At 41.9% G+C, this 25,912-nt stretch overlaps 1 protein-coding gene across 1 annotated transcript in view; it reads left to right on the top strand.

Moving 5' to 3' along the window:
* LOC106836248 (ATP-binding cassette sub-family A member 17-like) overlaps positions 1-25,912 on the top strand; it is a 113,601-nt gene that overhangs the window by 78,616 nt on the left and 9,073 nt on the right. The window contains exons 17-20 of the mRNA XM_070485181.1: positions 7,330-7,492; positions 9,113-9,416; positions 11,327-11,600; positions 11,768-11,972. Of these exons, the coding sequence (XP_070341282.1) occupies positions 7,330-7,492; positions 9,113-9,416; positions 11,327-11,600; positions 11,768-11,972 (946 nt within the window). The remainder of the gene's footprint in view (positions 1-7,329; positions 7,493-9,112; positions 9,417-11,326; positions 11,601-11,767; positions 11,973-25,912) is intronic.

Below are 25,912 nucleotides of genomic sequence, written 5' to 3'. Positions count from 1 at the left end.
ATATAGCTTCATTTATTTAGGTCACTTCTTTTTTTTTCTTTAAAGGTTTTATTTTTCCTTTTTCTCCCCAATGCCCTCTGGTACATAGTTGTATATTTTTAGTTGTGGGTCCTTCTAGCTGTGGCATGTGGGACGCCGCCTCAGCGTGGCCCGATGAGCTGTGCCGTGTCCACCCCCAGGATCCCAACCGGCGAAACCCTGGGCCTCCGAAGCAGAGCGCGCCAACTTAACCACTCGGCCCCGGGGCCGGCCCCTACTTAAGTCACTTCTAATTGCTATCAGCAATGTTTTGTAGTTTTCAGAAGTTTTGCATGTCTTTTGTTAAATCTATTTCTAAGTATTTTATGGTTTTTGAAGGTATGGAAATAAATTTCTCAATTTCATTTTCCACTTAATTGCTGATACATATAAAGCATTTGATTTTTTATTATTAACTTTTTACCCAGAGATATTTAATTCACTTATCATTAGTTCAAACAGTTTTGGGTTGATTCCTCAGTATTTTGTATGTAACTATCATGTCATCTGAAAGACAGTTTTACTTCTCATTTTCCAATCTTTATGCATTTTACTTGCTTATTTCACTGGTGGGAGCTTCAGTATAATGTTGAGCAGAAGTAGTGAGAATGGATATCCTTGAGTTGTTAGGGGGAAAGTGTTGTTTTATCACAACCAATAGTTCATTCTATTTAACCACATTTCTTCTTTCTATTTTCTTTGAGTTTAATTTGCTGGGTTTTTTCCCCCTTATCTTTCTAAGATAAATTTTTATATAGTTTATTTTCAGCCATATACATATTCACATTTAGCCATATGTATATGTGTTAATATAAATTTCCCTCTGAGCTTAGCTTACTTGCATTTCACAATTTTTTGGTATGTAGTATTTTCATTACCATTCAGTTAGAAATATTTTCAGTATTCTGTGGTAATTTCTACTTTGACCTATGGCTTATTTAGAACTATATTTCTGTTTTCTTTTCTTGTTTTTTTGTGAGGAAGATTGTTGCTGAGCTAACATCTCTTCCAATCTTCCTCTGTTTTATGTGGGATGCCGCCACAGTGTGGCTTGACGAGCGGTGCTAGGTCTGCACCCAGGATCCCAACATGCGAACCCCAGGCCACGGAAGCAGAGCACGCAAACTTAACCTATGCCACTGGCCGGCCCCAGAACTGTATTTCTTAATTTCCAAATTAATGGATATTTCTAAAAAATGTTTTTTGTTTGATTTTGCCTTGTTTGTTTTGTTTATGTAATTGATTTCTAACCTAACTTCACTGTGGTCCTAGCCCATACTCTGTATAGTCTCTTTCCTTCAAAATTTTTGAGTCTATGGCTCAGCCCATATTCAGTGTAAAACTTCTTATGTTTTTGAAAGAATGTGCATTCTTCAATTGTTGGGTGCAGCAATTAGGTCCAGTTTGTTAACTGTATTCGGCAAATTTTCAGTGTCGTTTAAAAAAAAATTGTCTGCTTATTCTCTGTGTTACCAAGAGCTAATATTTTGTATTTTAATTCTGTCAAATTTTGCTTTACATTTTCAAGCTCCTATATCAGGTGCCTACAAATTTAGAATTGTTATATATTTTTCTGGTAAGTTGAACATTTTAACATTCATTTAGTTATATTAGCTATGTTTTGGTTAAAATTTTTATGTCTGTCTTTGTCCATCCTTTTGCATTCAATCTTATTGTAGTAAAATAATATTCTTTTTGCTTGTCCATTCCATTCTGTTGTTTTCTGGCTTTCTTTACGTCTGTTGAGATGTCAGCTGCCGGTATTATTGTCATTTTTGAATGCACTGTGTCCATTACCTCTGGCTGCTTTTAACATTCTTTTTTCTTTGCCTTAGGTTTTCAGCATTTTTACAAAGATGTGCCTTTGTACGGTTTTCTTTGTGTTTATTTGCTTAGGATTTTTAGCACTTTTTACACTGTGGTTTGCTGGTATTGGCCAGCTTTGGAAAATTCTCAACCAATATCTCTCCACATATTGCTTCTGATCCATCCTCTTTCTCTTCTCCTGGGACTACTAATTATACATGATTTTTACCTTTCATCTGTCACATATTTTTTTTGCTTGTATTCATTATCTATTGATACATAACAAATTACCCTAAAACTTAGCAGCCTTGAAACAACACATTTATTACCTTTCAAGTTCTGTTGGTCAGCAGTCCAGAAGCGGGTAGATAGGTGGTTCTGGCTCAGGGTCTCCTGTGAGGTTGTAGTCAAGCTCTTAGCCAGGGCTGCAGGCTCCAAAGGCTCAGCTAGGGGAGGATCCACTCCTAAGCTCGCTCCTGTATTCTTGGCCAGCCTCAGTTCCTCGTTGTCTATTGGCCTCAGTTCCTCATCATGTGGGCCTCCTCCCAAGTTGCAGAGTGACCTTATGATATGGCAACTGGCTTCTCTCACACTAAGTGATCAGAGAAAGAGAGAGAATGTGACCAAGATGGAAGCCATAGTCATTTGGTAACTTTTCTTGGAAGTGATATTTTATCACTTTTGCTGAATTCTATTCATTAGAAGTGAGTCACTAGGTCTAGCTCACAATCAAAGAGAGGAGACTAACACAAGCAACAAGAGCACAAATCAACAAGTGGGACTACATCAAACCAAAAACTTCTGCACAGCAAAGGAAACCATCAACAAAATAAAGGCAGCTTTCTGAATGGAGAAAATATTTGCAAACCACACATCTGATGAGAGATTAATATCCAAAATATATAAAGAACTCATATAACTCAATATCAAAAAACCATGGGGCTGGCCCAGTGGCCAAGTGGTTAAGATCGCATGCTCTACTGCAGGTGGCCCAATGTTTCGTTGGTTCAAATCCTGGGCGCGGACATGGCCCTGCTCATCGAACCACGCTGAGGCAGCACCCCACATACCACAACTAGAAGGACCCACAACTAAGAATATACAACTATGTACTGGAGGGCTTTGGGGGAGAAAAAGGAAAAACATGAAATCTTTAAAAAAAAATTTTTAAAAACCCAAATGATCCAATTTTTAAATGGACAAAGGATCTAAATAGACATTTTTCCGAAGAATATATTCAAATGGCCAACAAGTACATGAAAAGATGCTCAGCATCACTAATCATCAGTGAAATGCAAATCAAAACACAATGAGATATCATCTCACACCCATTAGAATGAGTGGCATCAAAAACATAAGGGATAACAAATGTTGGGGAGGATGTGGTAAAAAAGAGAACCCTTGTGCACTCTTGATGGGAATGTAAACTAGTGCAGCCACTATGGAAAACAGTATGGAGATGCCTCAAAAAATTAAAAATAGAACTACCATATGATCCAGCAATTCCACTTATGGGTATATATCTGAAGGAAATGAAATCACTGTCCTGAAGAGATATCTGCACCCCAATGTTCATTGCAGTTTTATTTACAATGACCAAGATGTGGAAATAACCTAAGTGTCCAGTCCACTGACATATGAATGGGCAAAGAAAATGTGATACGCACACATACACACACTATGGAATACTCTTCTGCCGTAAAAAAGAAGGAAAGCCTGCCATTTGCAACAACATGGATGGACCTTGAGGGCATTATGCTCAGTGACATAAGTCAGAGAAAGACAAATACTGTATGATCTCACTTATATAGGGAATCTGAAAAGCCAAACTCATAGAAACAGAGAACAGATTTGCAGTTGCCAGAGATGGGGGGCGGTGGCGATTAGGTAAAGGTGGTCAAAAGGTACAAACTTCCAGTTATAAAATGAATAAGTTCTGGGGCTGTACAGCAGGATGACTGTAGTTAACAATACTGTATTGCATATTTGACAGTTGCTAAGAGAGTAAATCTTAAAAGTTCTCACCACAAGGAAAAGAATTTGTAACTATATGAGGTGATGAATGTTAACTAAACTTGTAGAAATCATTTCATGTATATACGTATATTGGATCATTATGTTGTACGCCTTAAACTTATACAATGTTATATGTCAGTTATATCTTAAAACTGAGGGAAATCGGAGGAGATAATGACAGAGTATGAATACTAGGAGGTGGGGATTATTGGGGCCACCTTAGAGACTCTCTACCACAGTGAGGAAACTCTCAGAGGAGCTCTTAGGTTATACTTTGGGAAAGCTTATGATGTTTGAAGGAATTGTGGTGTGGCGGTCACCAACCTCACCACACTTCCTTCAAGTATCAAATGATAGGCTTTCCCAAAGTACTGAAAACTCCCCTCCTTTCCTCCTGAAATTCAGCCTTAATAAATGACAGTCTTGTTTTTGAAGTAGCAAAAAAAAAAAAAAAAAAAAAAAAATTCTACTAGCAGACACCAAATGAGGAAAAAACTGAAAATACAACCTTATGTCATGAAATTTGGGGAGAACATATTGTGGTGAAGTACTGTGTGGCTCCTAACCATCCCTACATACCCACCTCAGGTACCAGATGAAGTATTGAAGGAAGGCAACAATAGTCATGATAATTCTCAGTAATATCTCCCAATTTGTAGGAAAGCTAAAGAAGAGATGAGCAGGAACCCTAGCAAAGTCAGGGAGAAACCCTCAAGGACAAAAGCAGAGCCTCAACAAAGGCAGAAGGGCACCCAGGGCTTGCCATCTGTGGGAGCCAGGCCTAAAATGGCTGCAGTGATCCTTGACTTCTAGTAGCACCTGTGTAGCACCCCCGCCACGGTAAATAGGGCTGACCTGTATAACCAATAGAACTTTGCAGAATTGACAGTGTGTGACTAATAAGGCTAGGTCGTGAAAGATATTGTAGCTTCTGTCTTGCTCTTTCTTGGCTGAGTCAGTCTGGAGGAAGCTAGCTGCCATTCATGATACTCAGGCTGCCCTAGGGAGAAGTTCATGTGGCGAGGAACTAAAGCCTTTTGCTAACAGCTAACAAAGAGCTGAAACCTCCTGCCAGCGGTATGCTGGAGCTGGCTCATATTGGCTCACAAAAGCCAAGTATTAAATTATCAAGAATTTTGTGAGCCAGTTGTCAAACACAGCCATTACTTAAAGTTAAATTGCATAAACTTATAAATAAATAAATCACAGTGAAAACAGTGGTGTGATTCCGATACGACTTCCAAAGTGTTTTTTTTTTCACACCACCAAGCAATTAACTCAATTCTGACACTATCTACCTGGAGACTAACATCAGATCCCACAGGTTAAGGGTTCAGTCTCACAAGACTGCCCCCCAGCCACCTCACTTCAGATGCTAATCGCAAGTCCAGGTTGTCACCTGTGCTTCTGATGTACCGGCTGTAAATTGGAGGTTCCCACAACCCCCTCTCCTGGTTCGATTAATTTGCTAGAATGGCTCACAGAACTCAGAAACATTGACTTACATTGCCAGTTTATTATAAAGAGTATGGTGAAGGATACAGATGAACAGCTAGATGAAGAAGTACATAGGGTGAAGTTTGTGAGAAAGGAGCTTCCACATCCCCATGTGTTCACCAACCCAGAAACTCTCTGAACCCCGTCCATTTAGGTTTTTATGGAGGTTTTATTACATAAGCATGATTGATTAACTCATTGACCATTAGCACTTGAACTCAATCTCCAGCCCCGCTTCTCTCCCAGGAGGTTGGGAGATGGGACTGAAAGTTACACTTCTCTAGTCACATGGTTGGTTCTCCTGGCAACCAGCCCCCATACTTTGGTGCTTTCCAAAAGCCACCTAATTAACATAACCAAAGACACCTTTATCACTCTCATCACTTAGGAAGTTACAAGGGTTTTAGGAGTTCTTTGCCAGGACTGGGGACAAAGACCAAATATGTATTTCTTATTATAAATCACAATATCACCAATGGTAATACTCAAAACTTCATTTCCTCGTGATTTGGCTACAATTTACTGTTATCAGTGCTCTTGAGGTTATTTACATCTACTTAGATCTGTATAGTGGAAGTGTTATATTGATAGTTTGATATCAACCATGGCAAGAGTATTTTCACCATGGAAATTGGTGAAAACTATAAATTAGGGTTTAATTTATTGTTTTGTTATTTGTTTAGATTAAGAAAGTGATGGAGAAAATGTAGATAATGCAAATTAAGCTTAAAAGTGTGTCATATCTGGAGCCATTTCATTAAGAATAGCATAAAAATTTGAGGAAATATTCTCTCAGTAAAAGTATTATTCAGTTCAACAAAAATGTTGCTCACCTCACAGATGAATGAGTAAAGTACTGACTTCTGTATTTGTTGTTCCACTTTTATCTTAATCATTAATGTTACTTAAAATATCAACCAACATTCTTATCTGAACTACACTCAGAGAGTTAGCTATTAGACCAGCTAGCACACCACTGCCTGCTGCATATGAGGGCAGCATCTTGGAAGTGGATCCTCCTGCCCCAGTCAGGCCATCAGCTGACTGCAGCCCTGGCTCATAGCTTGAGTGCAACCTCATGAGAGACCTTGAGACAACTACCTACCTATGCCACTCCCAAGTTCCTGACCCACAGAAAGTGTGTGAGATAATAAATGTTGGCTGTTGTTTTAAACTGCTAAATTTTGGGATAATCTGTGTCAAGCAATAGATAACAAATACACTGTCTTTTACAGAATTGTACTGAAGGGCAAATGAGCCACAATTTACTGGATTATTTTGTTGTGATGAATTCCTAGGAGTAGAATAACAGGTCCAAAAATATGAATAAAAATATGTTTCTTGACTTGTTAACGGTTTGCTGCCAACAGTGAATACATCTTTTTGCCTAGAGCAGGGTTCGACAAACTTTTTCTTAAAGGGCCAGATAGTAAACATTTTAGGCTATGTAGGCTTAGTGACGTAGTCAAGGATATTATGTAGGTACTTAGATAACCGTCTAACATGTAATCGTTTAAAAATGTAAAATCTATCCTGAGTTCATGGTCATACAAAAAGAAGGCCTTGGACTGGATTTGGCCCACTGGCCATAGTTTACCAACCCCTAGCTTAGAGTGTCAGCAGTGCTGCATTTTATAATTTACAGTTTTTGCTCATAAAATAGATGCTTTGTTTTTTATTTTAATTTGCATGTGGTATCTTTTAAGGAAAATAATGAAATTTATTAATGCTAATGTTGCCTCAGTTGTTTGGAAAAGCCATTAGTCAGTTAATTCAATACTTTTACTCAGTGCCTATTTAAGAACTTTCTGGCCAGTATATACTTACTATCAGTATATAATCTAGGTGCAGCTCCTTTTCCTCTCATTATTCTTATCCTAACTCCTTATTTTTTTCAAATTTTACGTGACTTTTATTCTTTAAATCCAAAAAAAATGATATGTGTTGTGACTTTGAGAATTTGTATTTCTTTTTGTTTTTGGTTTGGTTTAGGGTTAATAAGTTGGTAGATTCCAGCACAGATATCCAAGCCATCAGGCTTTCCTCTGTCCACTCTCAACAACTGATCAACAGAGTGCCTGTTAACAGAATTAAAGGTGTTCATTCAAGGATCTTCTCAATACAGTCTGGTCTGCCAATCCAACCAAACACTGGGGTGAGCAAATATTTCAAATGCGTGCAAGAAAGCCGATTTTGGTTTAATCCTTGGAATTCTGCTCTTATTCTGTCAAGAAGTATATAATCCTTTTATAGAGACTTAAAAAAATGTGCAAATGCTAGGCTCTGCTAGGTTTCAGCAATACCATGCTCTGTATTCTAGTTTGAAGGCAAAATGCTGATGTTTTCTGACCATGATTAACCCAACGGAAGAAAGTATCAGAAAAGATCATAGAAAACATCTTGACCATTCCTCTCACCAGGAGGAAGAAAGAATAAAATCACCAAATCTCCTGGCCAACAAGCATATTTAATCTTTCTTTTCAATCTTTTACTGTGAAACAGATCATGTATTGTACCACCTGGAATTTAAAATTTTTTTAATATATTTTTATGAAATATATGGACAACATGTAATGTCCTTTAATGTTGAAAAAAAGAATATTGATGTGCATTTTATAAAGTGATCTTGACTTAGCTATCTACATGGTATTACTGTAAAATAATGAGACTGGTTTTCATGGGTTAGTGAAGAGATTAGTTTCATTGTATCATAATCTTGAATCACATGTTAAAGGGGAAGCTGTCATTCAGAGAGCCTCCAAGTTGAAAAGGGTCTTGCAAGTCATCTCTATCCTGTACAAGAGGCTCTTCTCCAACCCCCAGCAAGGAGTTATCCGGACTCCATCTGGCCAAGCTTTGCTTTTGGAATCTTCCCTGGATGTTTTTCTCAGGGTGAAACCTCAAACAAGTCAATAGCACTGCCTTTGATGAATGCTTGAGGTGAATGTAGTCTCCATCATGTCAAATGTGGGAAAGTTAGGGGGTGTTTGGTAGAGACTTTCAGGGTTTCCTTGGTGTTTTGGGCCAGGAACTTAGGAATGCCTGGCTCAAACCTGACCACCAAGCCTCTTCCCACAAAGGCTCTTGGGTGACAAGTGGTGCACAAAGAACACTGGCACCTGAGGCTTGAAGGCCCCCCTGCCTGTTACAGCTCGTGTAGCACCACAGAGAAGCTGGATGGGAGCATGCGGTGCTAATCTCCAGGATCTCCCACCCCCAGGCCCAACTCTAGATCTTGGGATCTCAGTGCACTTGACTACGCACTTTGACATTTACTATCAGTGCCACAGAGGACATCTTTGTGCATGGGTCATACTTATACAAGTATACCTATACTGCATTACTAGAAGTGGAGTTTCTAGGTTAAAGACTTTGTGAATATTAAATTAAACTTTATTCATTCAGCTAGTTTGTTTTCTAAAAGAGTTGTACCAATTAACACCCCAGGAGTGGTATTTTCCCCACATCCGCATCTACTTAAAATTTTTGCCAATCTAGTGGGTAAAAAAAAATTTGATCATGTTTGCATTTGGTATCTGTTTAGGCTGTTCTCCGGTACTCTTTCTAATCTATGCCTTCTTTTTCTGCTATTAAATGTCAATCAAATCATTAGGCCAAATAATTTTAACTTGAAGCAAATTTTGAACATAATCAAAATGTTAGATATAACATGAGAGAATACAATTAGACATGAGCCAGAGGCCACTTAGCTGCCTGCCAGCTTCTGTCTGTGACCGTGTTAATGGTGTATCTCCCTTTTTTTTCTTTATCGTAGTTTGATCTTCTCTGCCAACAGTTCTATGCCATGCTCCTGAAAAGGGCTAAATTTTCTTGGCGCAACTGGCTGTTGATGCTGTCATTACAGATCCTGGTGCCTCTGGCAATCATTATGCTCAGCCTCACAATCCTCAACTTCCAAATAAACGTGGACGATGTCCCATTGGAGCTGACCCTAAAAACATATGGTCAAACTACTGTTCCATTTTTTATTTCCCCAAATTCCAGGCTGGGTCCTCGGCTTTCACAACATTTTACAGATATGCTTATAGCTGAGGAACAGATTCCTCTGGAGATCCTGAGTAAGTACCAGGCCCAGGAGTACAGGGCATGAAGCAGGTCTGTTGCTCCTTGTAGTAAAGCCGTGTCCTTCCAGGCCATGTGATACTCCCTGAAGTCAGACTGAATAGTCAGACATGTCAGAAAAACATCTTTGAAACCCCAGATGACAGGAAAGGGAGGGTTCCTAGATGAGACCAAGTTGTGTCCTTCTAGGGACTAAAGCATGTTCAAAAGTGAAATTGATAAATTATCTGATACGTTTGAATGTATTGAGAGGAGAGTTACACTCTTTCAAGGGAATTTGTGGATGACTTTGTGATAGATGTAGAAAAAACTAAGCAAATGAGAAAAGGAAGACATTAGCTCCTGAGAGGAAATTTGTGCAAAACACACACACACACACACACATATATGTAATATAGTACTTGGCTCAGCTGTGAATAATTTTTACTTAGTCATAATAATGTCAAAACTGACTATTGATTTAACCAAATTTATGATATAAATCTAGGGTGAGAAGAGGGTATAGGAAGACCGTATGGGTTGGGGATAGTTTTAAGAGAACAAAATTCTCGCTTCCATAGTATGATATCAGTAGATAAATGTGCTATTTAGCCATCTGGAGAAACACCAGCTAAAAGATTTGAAAGTGGTTGCCTCTGGTGAGCAGGCACTAGGGGTGGTGAAGGGTAGGCCAGGGCACTGCCATTTCTCATTATAAGTCTTGTATAATTATTTTAGTTTAAAAATTATGTTCATGTGTTGTTTTGATTAAAAATAAAATTTTAAAGGAATTATTTTAATAAAGTAAAGAGATCAAATGCAGAACGTGATGTAGCAAAATGGTTAGGTGCGTAGTACCCTACCTCTCCAAACCTTGGTTTCTTCATATGCAGAACGGAGAGAATTATAAACCTTGCCTTACAGTGTCTGTGGGAGGATTCCATGAGGGAGCGCCTATCAAGGGCTTTGCATAGTTGGCACTCAGTGAGCCTTCAGTCAGTGATAGGATTGTCATTATTGTTGTTGCTGTGATTAAAGATCCCTTCCAGCATGAAAGACTCCAGAATTCTAGGTTAGTCATATATTTTACATGGCACTGTGTGCTGAAAATACAGTGACGAACAATATTGCTACCAGCCCTTGGTGAGCTTCCAGCCCAGAGGTCGTACGGATAAGTGACAGTAGTTACAATACAGAGTGACAATAATGATGATGATTGGAGTGCTATAGGATCACATAGACGTGTCTCAGCCCTGGAGGGCCAGAGTAGGCTCCTGAGTAAGAGCCTGAGATATAAATGGGAATTGACTCATAGAAAAATATCCCAAACCATGAGAAGAGCCTTTGTAAATGAGGGGAACGGTCAGTCCTTAGGTATGGCTGGAACGTAAAGATGTGAACTGAGTTTGGGCACTGTGGATCACGTGCAGGGGTTTGGCTCTATCCCGAGGGCAGTGGGGAGTCACTGGAAGTTGTCTGGTGGGGTGCAACATGATCAGATGCGTCCTTTCACACAGAGACTGGAGGCACTGGGTAGAAGGCAAGGAGCTCGTTAGGGCCACAGAGTCCCAGCAAAGTTAGTGGGGCCTAGGCCACGTCAAGGCCATGGGGGAGAAGGGGAGTAGACAAAGCTGAAAGAGATTTAAAAGGTGACTAGACAAGGCTTTTTTTTTTCTTACTGCCCCAGTCAATGAAAGGGAAACTTTACTGAGTCCCCAGAGCCCTGGGGCTGGGGCAGGAGGCAGCCCTGCGGGGAAAGATCACTGGGATTAAGGGCACGGCCATGTCAGGAGAAGCTGCTTTCAGATGTGGGTGGGGTTGGTAATGAGATGCCCAGGGGAAGCAGGGTTGGGGGCAGGCCAATGGTGAGTCCTCTCTGCCTCACTGGGCCTGGTGTGAGGTTCTTGGATGTTTCGCTCTCTTCTAGGTTCAGTAGAAGCATTCCTACTGAAAAAGGCAGAGGAGGAGCCTGAGGGCTTTGATCAGAACTACATAGTGGCAGCCTCCTTTGAAGATGTGGGGAACAACACGATAGTGACAGCGCTGTTCAACAACCAGGCATACCATTCCCCTGCCGTGGCGCTGGCGCTGGTGGACAACGTTCTCTTCAAGTTGCTTTCTGGTGCCAGGGCGTCAATTGTGGTCTTCAACAACCCTCAGCCTATGTCACTTGTGGAGACCACAGAGGATTTCTTGTACCAGTACGTGCAGTTTCCCTTCTCTCGGTTGAAGCTTTCCCATCTGCAGTGCTTCTCCCTTTACCACATATTTCTTTCTTTCTTGTGTCTTGTTTTAATTACAAATTTTTATTTGCTGTGGGCAGTCTACTTAAACTGCTACCTCTCTCCTCATGTCCTATCTTTTACAGGGGCCTTAGAGGACATTATCTTGTTATCAGCTTGCTTTTTGGAATAGCTTTCCTGTCTAGCTCTTTTTCCATCTTGACAGTGAAAGAGAGAGCTGTCAAGGCCAAGCACGTCCAGTTCATCAGCGGAGTTTATGTGGCTATTTTCTGGTTCTCTGCTCTGCTGTGGGACCTCGTCTCCCTCCTTATCTCCACTCTGCTGCTGTTGGTAAGGGCTGCATGGTGCTGGGATCCTTCCCCAGCAGGTCACAGGGAGCTTGCCTTGGGGACCCCGTGAAAAAGACCAGAATTCTAAGCTGTCAGCTCAGCCCCTGATTGGCAACCCAGAGTGTGAAAGCACCTTCACTGCTGACCCTCAGTAAAAGATGATTGAGGGGGCCGGCCCCGTGGCTGAGTGGTTGAGTTCATGCGCTCCGCTTCGGCAGCCCAGGGTTTCGCCGGTTCGGGTCCCGGGCGTAGACATGGTACCGCTCATTAGGCCATGCTGGGGCAGCATCCCATGTGCCACAACTAGAAGGACCCACAACTAAAAAAAATATATATGTATAATACAACTATGTACCAGGGGGCTTTGGGGAGAAAAAGGAAAAATAAAATTTAAAAAAAAAGATGATTCAGGTCCCAGCATCATTAGGAGCAGAGGGGCTGCTCTAGGTCTGCAATGGGCAGCATCCCCAGAACTGCTGCCTCAAGCATGCGCCTTGGGAACGTGTGTTTACAGTCCAACAGTCGCTCACCAGGGCACTCAGGGCTGCAGGGCTTGGCTGTGACTGAGTTGTGCAGGTTGAGGGTTCCCTGGTCATTTGTGCAGAATGGATCCTGTCCGCCTTTGTTCTGCCTATGTGTTTTGTAAACATCTCTGAGCCCCTGATCTCACTGCACTGATTTCCAGGGGGGCTCCTTGAAAACAGAGCCCAGAGCAGCTATCTCTGTACTGTTGGATGCGTAAGTGAATGGAGTTACCTGTGGAGTGTTGCTAAGACCTTATTTTTAAAATTGAGAATATCTTATCCTTTCTCTAATGCTTGGGGTTGACTCTTAGTGACTTTTCCAAATTCTTCCCCCTTTTCTAAGGTGGTGTTTCTGTGCTACAATGAAGAAGCTTTTACACACCAAGAAAATGCCCTGGCTGTCATTCTTTTACTGATGCTCTATGGCTGGGCTATCATCCCCTTCATCTACCTGACCAGCTTCTGCTTTCACAATGCAGGTGGTGCTTTTGTTAAGCTCATCATAGTGCTCATCTTCTTGAGCATTTGCCCCTTTATTCTTGTCACAGTCACAAGTGAAAAAGGTGAGGACCGTTATATCTACACATCACCCAGACATTTAATTCTTCCTCCAGCAGCCACAGAAGTTGTACTCATGAAAGTGTGTGTCTCCTGTGTGTCACATGAAAGTATGAGCTGTAGTCTGAAGAGCCCCAAGTTGACAGTGTCCTAAACACACATCTCCAGGAGAACAGATAAACATAGTGGTTAGATTCATCCAGTGGACTATGCTCAGCAACAAAAAGGGAACAAGCTGCTTCCCACATGGAGGAGCATGGATGAATATGAAGACATGGTGTTGAGCGGATGAGGGCACGCTCTGATCCCACTGACAGGCAAAATGAGTCCTGGTGATAGAATCAGAAAAGCAGGGGCCGGCCCGGTGGCGCAGCGGTTAAGGGCACACTTTCCGCTTTGGTGGCGCGGGGTTTGCCAGTTCAGATCCCGGGTGCGGATATGGCACCGCTTGGCAAGCCATGCTGTGGTAGGCGTCCCACATATAAAGTAGAGGAAGATGGGCACGGATGTTAGCTCAGGGCCGGCCTTCCTCAGCAAAAAGAGGAGGATTGGCAGCAGATGTTAGCTCAGGGCTGATCTTCCTAAAAAAAAAAAAAAGAAAAGCAGTTGCCTCAGAGTTAGGGGGAGGCTAGGTTGACTAAATAGAGATCTTAGAGAACTTTCTCGATGATGGAAATGTTCTCCATCTTGATAGAGGTGTTAGTTATATGGGCATGAATATTTGTCAAAATTCCCCAAATTGTCCACTTATCATCATGCATTCCTCTGAAATAAATTATTCCTCAGTTTTAAAAATGGTAATAAGTAAATAAATAAGCCAAAGTTGGGAGAAGGCTGTTTGGTGAGTGTGTAATTAGAGTAAAAGGAGCTGAAGAGGAGCCATTGCCCACTGTGTACCTTAACACCGACATCTTCATGTTGGTGCTGCCATCCCTCTGGATCAGGGCTGGATACACACATTCATATTTTACCTCTGTAATGCTCTTTTTCATTTATTTTTATGCTGACCACCTCCTTTAAATTGACTTTTGGGTTTGTTGGGGTTTTTTACTTAAAAATATGCTAACAGCTCCCTCTGCTTTCATCTTGGGAGTCATTCTATATCTTAAAGGACTTTACATGTATATAGTCTTATCTATTTTGAATTTATTTTACTAATCTAACTCTCAGAGTTTTGTGGTGTCCTTTTTAGTTTTCACACATACCACCTGTGGAATTTTAGAGTCAGAATTGTTTTCATCTGAGAGGATCAGAAAAGTGACAGCTTTTGACTTTATGGTTGAAATAGAACAAAAAGCATACTTCAAGCAGAGAAAAAGGGATTAGCGAAGGAAGTCCTAAGGGAACCCTAACCCAGTGGTTCTCAACCGTAGTGTTCATCTGAGATTCACTGATCAGCATTGAAAGACATATCCCGGTGATCCCGACATAGGTGGTCCAGGGAATCACTCAGAAACACTGCTTTAATCTCCAGGAAGGACCTAAGGATTCCTCCCTTTCTCCTTTCCTCTGCCGCCCAACCCCGCCCCAGAGGGACAAATACTGCAAGTCCAATGACACTGAGGAGCCCTGAAGAGGATAGAGCTTTCAGAGAGAATTACCAAGCTAGCATGCTTGACCCTGGACATTCTCTCTGGATCCCTTGGCCTTTCTGGGATACATTTCTTCATGGATTGCTTCATGCTATTTCTTCTTTTCCTTCCCATGCAGCAGTAACAAGGACCAAGGACCTTCTTCTACTTAACAGGAGGCAGTTTCTGACTTAAAAACTAAGTAGAATTCAGGGGCTGGCCAGTGGTGTAGTGGTTAAGTTTGAGTGCTCCACTTTGGCAGCCTGGTATTTGCAGGTTCAGATTCTGGGCATGGACCTACACACCACTCATCAAGCCATGCTGTAGTGGCATCCCACATACAAAATAGAGGAAGATTGGCACAGATGTTTGCTCAGCGACAGTCTTCCTTGAGCAAAAAGAGGAAGATTGGCAACAGTGTTAGTTCAAGGGCCAATCTTTCTCACACACACACACACAAAAACAACCAACATTGGAAGAAAAAAAAAAACTAAGTAGAAATCAGAGGAGTCAGGGTAGGGAGGCTGGCACAAGGCAAGAAGCTCCACCTCTAGTCTGGGGAAAGGGATGCTGATGCCTCCATGGGCCCCTTCCCTTCTCCCTGAGAAGAAAACCATTAGAGGCTGGACCTTGGCCTCTGTACACACGTCCTAGGAACCTCATTAGGATGCTGTTACCATGGCAGTGGACAGAAAATGAGGAATATAAAAGCTAGGGAATATATAAGAAGAATATAAAAGCTAAGGTCTGGTCCTGTGGCGTGGTGTTTAGGTCCAGTGCCTTCTGCTTTGGCAGGCGGGTTCATGGGTTTGGATCCTGGGTGTGGACCTCCACCACTCATCAGCCATGCTGTGGCAATGACCCACATACAAAATAGAGGAAGATTGTCACAGATGTTAGCTGGAGCTATTCTTCCTCAAGGAAAAGAAGAGGAAGATTGGCAACAGATGTTAGCTCAGAGCGAAAATTCCTTGCCAAAAAAAAAAAAAAAAAAAAGAACATAAAAGCTAAATCTGAGCTCTCTTTTCCCTGAGACCCCAATAGCATTATAACAAAGGAAATAAAAATGAATGAATTCATGGTGAAGAAGCATCTGAAGTGCATTCAAAGGGAGAAATGGCTGAGCAAGGACCCAATTTAGCACCACAGAATTCTGAAGAGGCTTAGGACCTCAAAGAAAGAGAGTGAAGGCAGGACTAAAAACAGTCTGCCGTCTCCACTGTCCCTGTTCCCACTTTCCCACCTGGAAGCATAGAACACACAGGCAGTCACGTCGGAAATCAGAGATCCCACCTTTGGATGAACTGAAACTGCTCTCAGGAGAGACCTACACATCTGACTGATACCCTGCCTGGTTGCCCTAAAATGTATCTGCCCCACCCCCCATACATCAAGCTAGCAATTTGCCTCCTGGTGCCTCATTTGTTCCTGTGAATAAATAGTCAAAGGTCACTGAATATTTGAGGATGGTGGCTGTAGAAAAGACAGAGACTAAAACAAACCAACAAAAATGAAACCCAGGGCTACGGAAACACAGGAAACAAAACAAAACAAAGATTTTTAGGAAAGATTGCATCTATTAAACAATAGAATTCTATGAAGAAAAAAATCTTCGAGAACAGGAAAGAGCTGATTGCCAAAATAAAAATTTAGCAGAAGAGTTGGAAAATAAAGTCAATTAAACACCCAGAAAATAAAGTAAAAAGATAGGAGAAATAGAGAAGATAAGAGAAAAGGCAGGTGATGTGAGAGTACGTCCCGGAGATGTTACTATATTCAATTGACAAGTACTCCAGAACAAGAAAACAGAGGACATGGAGCTGAGGAAATAACAAAGAAATAAAACAAGAAAATTTCCCAGAGTTGAGAAAACAAATCTGAAGATTGAAGGGATCCTTCAAATGTCCAACAGTGAATGAAAAAACACCTACACCGTTAAACTTCCTAGAAGACAACAAGTTCTAGACTCAATTCAATTATCAATCAAGTGGAAGGATAGAATAAAGACAACTTCAGATGGGCAAACAGAAATTTTACCTACCATATCACTTTCTTGGAAAGTAATCAAGGATAAAGACCAGCAAAGGGAAGGAGTAAAGCAAGAAAGAAGATGCAAGATCCAGAAAAGAGTGGATCCAACCCAGGAGTGTAGCAAAAAAAATGTCACCTTTGTTTGGAGGGCTAGATATTGATAGTTTGTGACCTCTCTTCAGTCTTTCAGCAACTTTAGAATAGGATCCAGACAGAAAGAAGGAAGGAAAAAAGGGGAAGATGTAAATATCTGTTCCTCTGATTAGATGTATTGTTGGTGAACACTTTCTCTGATTCTGGTTAGGGTGCACTGGGAAGGAGGGATTGTCCCCTCTCAGATTTCAACCACTCCTTTCTTAAGGACCTGGAGATCTCAGAGCAGGAGTGGTCTCGGGGGAGCCCACGGCTGACTGTTAATTCCTAGGCTGGGCTCTTTAGCCCTGTTTAGTGGTTAAGTTTTTCTCTATCCCATATAAGAGCTGCAATGCTGATGTTCTGGTAGTTTTTTCCTCTCCCCTCCACCTCAGCCTCCAGGCTAGATTTCCAAATATAGAATTCTGAAGAGAGAAAATTAGGAGGGTAGGACCCAGTATGGCTCCTTCCTAGTGTACATCTGCCCGCTTTGCAGCTGTCCTACTGCGGTATTATCTCCTCGGATACAACTCAATGTCTGGTCACCAGAGCCGTGACTCTCAGGCCTTGGGGCCCAGAACTCAGTGAGTGTGTGGAGCACCGCGACTTGTGAGTTCTGCCCCAAGCTGCACTTCATGCCCCTTGGGTAGACCTTGGTCTGCTGCACAGTTTCATGGTCCTGGCCCAGGAAATGTTGGTTGGGAGACCTCATAGCCAAGGTCAACTCGTCTTACATCACAGTGGCCTCCACTGACAGGAATTTCACAGACTGGTACCCAAAAGCTATACTGCTCTTAATCCAAGTCCTGAGAGTGGAGTTCATTTTTTATAATTGGTTCAGCCTCTCCCCATTGTAACTGTAAGTCAGATGCCCATGGGCTTTCTCCCCTGAAGTACCCATTGGTTTGGAACTGGTTTTGTGAGTTGTCACGAAGTCTGAAATCAGAGCTTCTGTCCTCATCCCTTTGTTTCTCCTTTTTGTGAGTGAAGATATATTGAGGTTTGTGAAGGATGGTACCTGGCAGCACATGGAGGCATTAGGGATAAGCACGAAGCAGCCTGTGGGGAGAGTGAGGCTCAATTACATCTGCGATCTATAAACATGGTCCCATTACTGGGCCATTCCCCATACAAGGGACTATGAATTAATCCTCTTATAAATTAATAAGCTTCTGAGTAGCATAATTATTTATAAAGCAATTGTGTTTCTTTGTTGGAAATAAACATTTAAAATATACCACAATTTATTTATAACCTGTTTGGCATTTCTTCACTTTTTAATGTAACATGAACCTAAAAATTGGCTTCTCTTAACCTCTAAGAGGCCCCGGTTTCTGTATATTTATTTTATAACCAGCCAATTTACTGACTTGTCTTTTATTTCTAATAGTAGTTTGGTTGATTCTCACGGGTTTTCCAGGTACATGATAATGTATGGTATCTTCAAAAAATGATGGTTTTCTCTCCATAGACTATATAGGCAGGGACTATGTCCTCCTTATCTGTCTATCAGATGACCCTCAAACAACTCCACAACTGGCCCACGAGACACTCCCGCCTGGCCCGAGCTCCCTTGTAAACCTCATCTTCCTCTAGCCTTCAAATTCCCCACTTCCACAGAGGTATCCCATCCTGCAGCCTTGCTCTTGCTGGGTTTCCCAAACACACCAAGCTCTTTCTGATGCATCTGCATAAAAAATTGGAACAGAAATAAAATGACAGGTTCAAGAAGTATTGCAAAAGAAAAATACTTATGGCTTGGAAGTTGAATGACTACAGCAGAAGAGGGAATACCAGGAGTCAGGAAGAACAAGATATCTCATCTGGGCCCTGGGAGTGTGATGGTGCAGAGATAGATGGAGTGATAGATATAGATAACATACTTTTTATACAGGATAAACAGGCACAGTGGGTTCAGAGAGATGGTAAGGGATGTGCACTTTTCTTCCTGCAAGTAGAATTAGTATATTCTGTTCCCCTCACAGATCTAGGCTACAAAGCAGTCTCAGAGTCCTTGGATCACACATTCCTACTGTTTCCAGGCCACTGCCTGGGGATGGCTTTCTCCAACTTATATTACAACTTTGAACTACGGAAATTTTGCAATATGAGGAACCTGAGTCACACTGAGTGCAATGAAGTTTGTGAGTATTGCAAATGGAATTTGTTAATTACATTTTTTATTGAGATATAATTCACATGAAATTCACCCTTTTAAAGTATACAATTCAGTGGTTTTTAGTATATTTAGAAGGTTGTGCAACCATCACCACTATCTAATTCCAGAACATTTTTATAACCCCAAAAGGAAACACTCTATCTATTAACAGTCACTCCCCATTCCCTTCTCCCCTGAACCCCTGGCAACCAATAATCTATTTTCTGTCTCTGTGGATTTGCCTGTTTTGGACATTTCACGTAAGTGGCATCATACAATATGTGGTCCTTTGTGTCTGGCTTCTTTCATCTACAATAATGTATCCAAGGTTCATCCATGTTGTAGCATGTGTCACTACTTCATTCTTTTTTATAGCTGAATAATATTCCATTGCATGGATAGACCACAATTTGTTTATCCATTCGTCAGATGATGGACATATGGGTTGTTTCTACATTTTGGCTATTATGAATGATGTTGCTATGAACATTCATATGCAAGTTTTTGTGTGAATGTGTTTTCAATTCTCTTGGGTATACACCGAAGAGTGGAATTGCTGGGTAATATGGTAATTCTATGTTTAGCTTTTTGAGGAACCACCAAACTGTTTTCCATAGTGGCTGCACCATTTTACATTTTACCAGCAATGTATGAGGGTTGCAATTTGTCTACATCCTCTTTAACAACTTTTAAAATTAATTACTTTTTAAAATTGTGGTGAAATATATACAAAGTTTACCATTTTAGCTATTTTTAAGTGTACAGTTCAGTGGCATTACGTACATTCACATTGTTGTGCAACTATTGTCATCATCCATCTCCAGAACCTTTCCGTCTACAAAATGGAAACTGTCCCCATGAAACACTAACTCCCTATTCCCCCTGCCCCATCCCCTGGTGACTGCCATTCCACTTTCTGTCTGTGTGGATTTGACTACTCTAGGTACCTCATGTGAAATGTTTAAATTCCTTTCTTATTTCCTTTTATGTATATTCTATAGCTATTTTCTATGTGGTTACCATGGGAATTACATTTAACATCCTAAAGTTATAACATTCTAATTTGAGTTTATACCAGCTTAACTTCAATATCATATAAAAACTACCCCTATCCAGCCCCATCCCCACTCCTTTTCAAAGGATTCTTTTTTTTTTAAAGATTTTATTTTTCCTTTTTTCTCCAAAGCCCCCCGGTACATAGCTGCATATTTTTAGTTGTGGTTCCTTCTAGTTGTGTCATGTGGGATGCTGCCTCAGCATGGCCTGATGAGCGGTGCCATGTCTGCGCCCAGGATCCGAACCAGTGAAACCCTTGGCCACCGAAGCAGAGTGCACGAACTTAATCACTTGGCCACGGGGCTGGCCCCCCACTCCCTTTCAGTTATTGAAGTAACAATACATTTTTATTTTTTATGTATTGTGACTCCAGAAACATTGACTAATAATTGTTTTTTTAATGCACCGCTTTCTTAAATCATGTAGAAAACAAAAAATGGAGTTACAGACCAACATTACAACAATACTGGCTTTCATAATTGTCCATGTATGTACCTTTGTGAGAGATCTTTATTATTTTGATCTTTATGTCCTGATATGGTCAATGTCCCCTATATATTATTAAATGAAACAAGTAAGTTGGAAAAGATAATGCATAGTATCATTCCACTTGCATTTTAAAAGATTATATCTGGGGGTCAGCCCTGTGACATAGTGGTTGGGTTCAGTGTGTTCTGCTTCGGCAGCCTGGGTTTGTGGGCCCCAATCCCAGGTGCAGACCTGCACCACTCATCAGCCATGCTGTGGTGGCAACCCACATGAAAAATAGAGGAAGACTGGCACAGATGTTGTCTCGGGGTAATCTTCCTCAAGCCAAAAAAAAAGAGATTATATCTGGAAAGTATGGAAGGATTATACACAAACTGTAACAATAGTTTTGGGGAGTAGAGAAGTATCTTTACTTTCTACCTCTCTTTTTCCCACTGAGTGCATATTTATTGTATCATTTTAAAATACATGTATTTAAAAGAAAAATTTCAAGGCAGATCGGATTAAAAAGAGGAGAATAGAGGCTCCCCAGTGTTTTTGCATGAGTTGTCAGTTGAAGTTGCAGGGCAATTAATGATTGATAGAAGAACCAAACGTATAAATATTTTGCATTTCAAATAACTGTCATATAGAAAAGAAGTCTTCTGCTTTACTGCATTATTTTTATAGAACATTGGTTATAGCAAGGAAAACAAAATAATACTCATGTTTACCGTCTGCTGAGATGTGGTAATAGCCATTGATGACAATAATGCTTCTTTTAAGTGATATTTGTTCTAATAGAAATTTACCTACTATATGTAACAGGTGAGCAAAAGCTTGGAATATCACCCAAGGTTTGATAACATCTGTTTATCCCATTTTAGTAGAGGGATATATATTCCAGAAGAACATCTATGCCTGGGAGTCTCTGGGGATAGGGAAGTATGTGACAGCCCTTGCCATCTTGGGACCTGTGTACATTATCCTGCTTTTCCTCATTGAAACCAATGTCTTGTGGGAACTGAAAGCCAGGTTTTCTGGCTTCTACAAGAAGGGAAAATTGGTGAGTGGATCAGAGTGTAACTCTCTAAGGACAGGTCAAAGGGCTGGTTCCATAGGTTTCTTCCTGTGGTCTGTAGTGGCCTGATTCTCAGCATCCGAGAGAGCCCATAGACCATCTAATCTATCCTGAAGGCAGAGAGGTGACAGTTCATGCCCAGGACCCCCAGGGACCTGGTGGATGAGGGAGGAAGATTTTCGGCTTGGTTCCTGTGGCTCTGGTCAGCCGAGTATAAATAAGACCCTAGGTTTCCTAAATCTAGTCCCCTTTCTAGAACACCTCTTCCCTATAGTCATCCAGGAGCCAAATAGGAGAAAGATCTGTTCTGTCCGTTCTTGGTCTGAATATCTTCCAGAACTGAGGCCCCCCAAGGAAACTCTGTAGAAACTGACATTTGTTATACCTTGGCATCCCCAGGCTTCAAGTCTTTTAATTTTCCTCAAAAGCCAATGCCTTGTGAAGTTTCCATATCCACCATATCATGGTCAAGTCAATATGCATTCAGTCTTGAATACCTATAGTTGCCACTGAGAAAGGGGTGGTAGTGTGTGAATTAGAACAGAGGTCAGCTGGGGCACTTTCAAGGCCTTCCCAGGGAGAACCCAGTCCCTGTGGTTCCCTCTGTCTCTCTCTCCTACCCCCGCAAAAGCAGTCACACTTTCCATCCTTGTCTCGGGAAAGCAGGTAGCGTTGCACAGTGAAGTTGCAGTGCCTGGAGACCAAGATGTGGAAGAGGAGGCGAAAATGATTGAGACTTATTTGGAAAAGTTGTGTAAGAAGAACCCACTGGTTCTTAAAGAAGTGTCAAAGGTAAAGTCAGATGTGGCTTAAAAAGCAAAGACCATTACTCTTGTGGGCCCTTTGCATAAGGAAGCAGCCAGCAGAGGGCTCCAGGCTCTGCCTGCTGGCTTGGAGTGCTGGCAAAGGACTCAGGTGAGCTTCAGTGGAGACAGACTCAGGAGGTTTCCTCTGTGGATGAGTCACATCTTAATCTGTCTGTAGGCCCAAAGACAGAAGCGGGCGCCTCAGCCCTCCATTGTCTTTTCTGGGATCCCCTGTAAGACAAGAGGGTTTGGGATAGGAGGGGCACCAAAACCATGAACCCCAGGAAGCAAGGAAGCCTCGAAGGTTGGACATGACTGGTTGAATCTCTCTCGGATCTAGAAGACAGTTTGTGGAGGAGTTGAGGTGGGGGAAAATGCTCCAAAAGCTCAAACAAACCTGGTTAGTATCCTTGAGCCCCAGCCAGAATTTTTTGAGAGACTCTTCAAACATCCAGGAACTTTGTAACATTTTCTCCAAGTCTATTAGTCTTATTCTTTGTTTCCCTATAGTTACTGGTGGTTAAAAAAACCAACAGCAACTCAGGAAACATCAAAGGGGTTTTGTTTGCTTCAAGGACAGAAGGGAAGAGACTTATCTTAGAAAACTAGTTGCTCAGTTTGCAGAGACAGAAGGAGGAGAGAAAACCTCACTCACCCTGCTGGAAGCAGCAGCTGGAGGAGAAAGCAAATCCAAGCCTAGGTCCATCAGACCCCCTGGGCCCTGAGGGCCACTGGGACCTGTGCCAGAACCTGTGTGTGGGGAGCACAGGGTAGCTCTTGATTGCTGACTCTAGGCCTCCTCACTGTGTGTCTTCTGTCTTGGGTATCTCAGGTCTATGCCAAGAAGGTGCCCCCACTGGCTGTGAACAAGATATCCTTCACTGTTCAAGCAGAGGAATGCTTTGGCCTTCTTGGCCTCAATGGAGCTGGGAAAACTTCCCTTTTCAAAATGCTTACAGGAGAAGAGCCAATCACCTCTGGGGACGCTTTTGTCAAGGGCCTCAACCTCAGCTCTCACTTGGGGAAGGTAGGGTGTGACCTAGGACAAAGGAGGCGCCACCCTGGGGATAGGGTGGGTGTGTTGGGAAGAGAGGGCACTGAAATACACCTGGGGGTGTTACATCGGCTTGGGGTAAAAGAACTGGAATGGACCTGATCTTTGAAAATTCCACGTATCAGGTTCATCTGTGACTCCCAAATCCATAGCTCCTTCCCAGACCTCTTCTCTGAGCTCCAGAGCATATGTTGAGCTGCTTACTCAACGTTGCCTCTTGAATGTCCTACAGGTACCTGAAACTCAATGGAACCCCAAAGCCATCAGCTGTCCCCAAACCCCCAACCTCTTCCTCCCCGTCTCCCTGTGCTTGCTGGGGGAGGGAGGAGCACACATCTACTGCTGTCCAAGGCACCACCCAAGACATCTAGTCAACAACCATAGTCCATGGACACTCCCTCCCAGATAGCCCAGGAATCTGTTCTTCCCACTGTAGTCACCCTAGCTGAGGCTGTTCCTAATTTTCAGAGCTTATCTTCTTGCCATCTCTGCAGCATTTCATAATGCTGATCTTTCCCTCCTTCAAGCTCTAGCCTTCCTTTGCTTACTTCTACAGCTTCCCCTCTTCTGGCTCTTTTCTGTCGCAAACACTTCTTCTCAGACTCCTGTGGTAGATCTTCTTCATCTAGCCCATTAGACTGTGGTGTTCTTCAGGGCTGCAACTCAGCCCACCATCTTTCTTATCTACACACACTATCCTTGCCTGAGCTTGTTCGTTACTCCAAGTCCCATTATCTTCTGTTTACTGATGTCTCCCCAGTAGCTACGTCCCCAGCTCAACCCCAGTCCTGTGCTTCAGACCTGCATATACATACCTTCTAGATGGCTTCACTCAGACATCTCCTATTTTAAATTGAACTTCTTATGTATCCCTCAAACCTGACCTTCCTGGAGTCTCTACTTCAATTACTGGCAGCACTAACTCAATGAAACAATTTCTGGACGCCTGATACGTGCCAACAATTGTGTGAGGCCTAGTGATTCTCATTTGCAAGGAGCTCATGATCCTGTGAATGAGCCATTGCCATGCAGTGAGGAAGGTGTAATAACAGAGGTTGTGGTCAGTATACAGCAGATTCAATGAAAGGCATATGAAGAGACCACACTACAGAGGCATAAGCAAAGTTGTACTATTTGCAGCACAAACCGTACTATTGCCAATAAGTTTATCAAACAAGCTTCAATGTCCATGACTGAAATAATGTTCAGAGAGAAAGCACAAGAATCTACACAGGCTAGTTCCAACCTCTTAATTACCATTTTCTACGATCTTTTGGTATACATAGCTTGGTTGAACAGTTATAACCAATATAAGCTTCTTCAGGCTATGAAACACTGTTAATTTAATTTTTTATTATTTAAAAAATTATGGACAAGCATCCTAGTAATGGCAAATTAGGTGACTCTGGCACACTTCCTAGTGATAATAACTAGAAAAATTTTTTAAACCAATTTTTAAAGACTCTCTTTGAAGACTTCAGAGAGCTAACAAGATAGTGAAGACTTATGAGCCAGGAGGTCGGAGGGATAGGCTCAGGGAGGTGACCAATTCAAGCCTGGGTGGCTGAGAGCTGAGTGTTGCTCTTGATGCTGAAATGACAGGCACTGGAGTTCAGGGTGAGCGCCCTGGGCAGGGTGATGCCTGGCAAATGCATCCTTTCTTTGAGTTGGGACTCTTAAGGGCTGTACCACAAGGATGAACTATACTTACACAAGCTCATACAAAGATTGCAAAACAGGTTGGACTCATATCAGTCCCTAAAATGGAACTGATGTGATCCTAAATCGCTAATGCTTCCAGGCACCTGGCAGAAGCAAATGTAAATCTTCTCTGGTGGAAGATGATATCATCCTAGGCCTCAAATGATTTCTACAAACAGTTTTGCAAAATTCGCACCCCCCCCCCAAATAATTTAGAATGAATTGTGGAGAGTCTAAAGGGTATAAAATATATAAAGTGAGGTAAGAAATATTGTGGTATACCTTCAAGACAGCCCTTAGTAATTTACCCACGTCTTAGTATTCACACCCTTGAGTAGTCCCCTCCCATATTGTACGAAAGTTGGTCTGTGTGACCAACAGAATACTGTAGAAGAGATGGTATGTCACTTCTGAGATTGCGTTATAAAAGACACTGCAGCTTCTGTTTTGGGTACAATCTCTCCCTCACATCACTCACTCTGGGAGAAGCTCACTGCCATGACATGAAGATACTCAGGCAGCCCTATGGAGGGGCCCATGTGGTGAGGAACAGTCAGTGAGTACCTGAGGCCTGCCAACAACTATGTAAGTGAGCTTGGAAGCAGATCCTCCAGCCTTCAAATGACTTCAGGACCAGCTGAGAGGTTAAGAGCAACCTCATGAGAAACCCTGGCTGGGACCACCCAGCTAAGCTGCTCCCAGATTCCTGATCTGACCCAGAGAAAGCATGAAACAATAAATTACAGCTAAATTTTGGAGTAACTTGTTATGCAGCAATATTTAACTAATTGGATACAGAGG

Source organism: Equus asinus, chromosome 14 (assembly GCF_041296235.1).
Source record: "Equus asinus isolate D_3611 breed Donkey chromosome 14, EquAss-T2T_v2, whole genome shotgun sequence".
NCBI lineage: Eukaryota > Metazoa > Chordata > Mammalia > Perissodactyla > Equidae > Equus > Equus asinus.
This window is presented reverse-complemented; position numbering and strand designations above follow the sequence as displayed.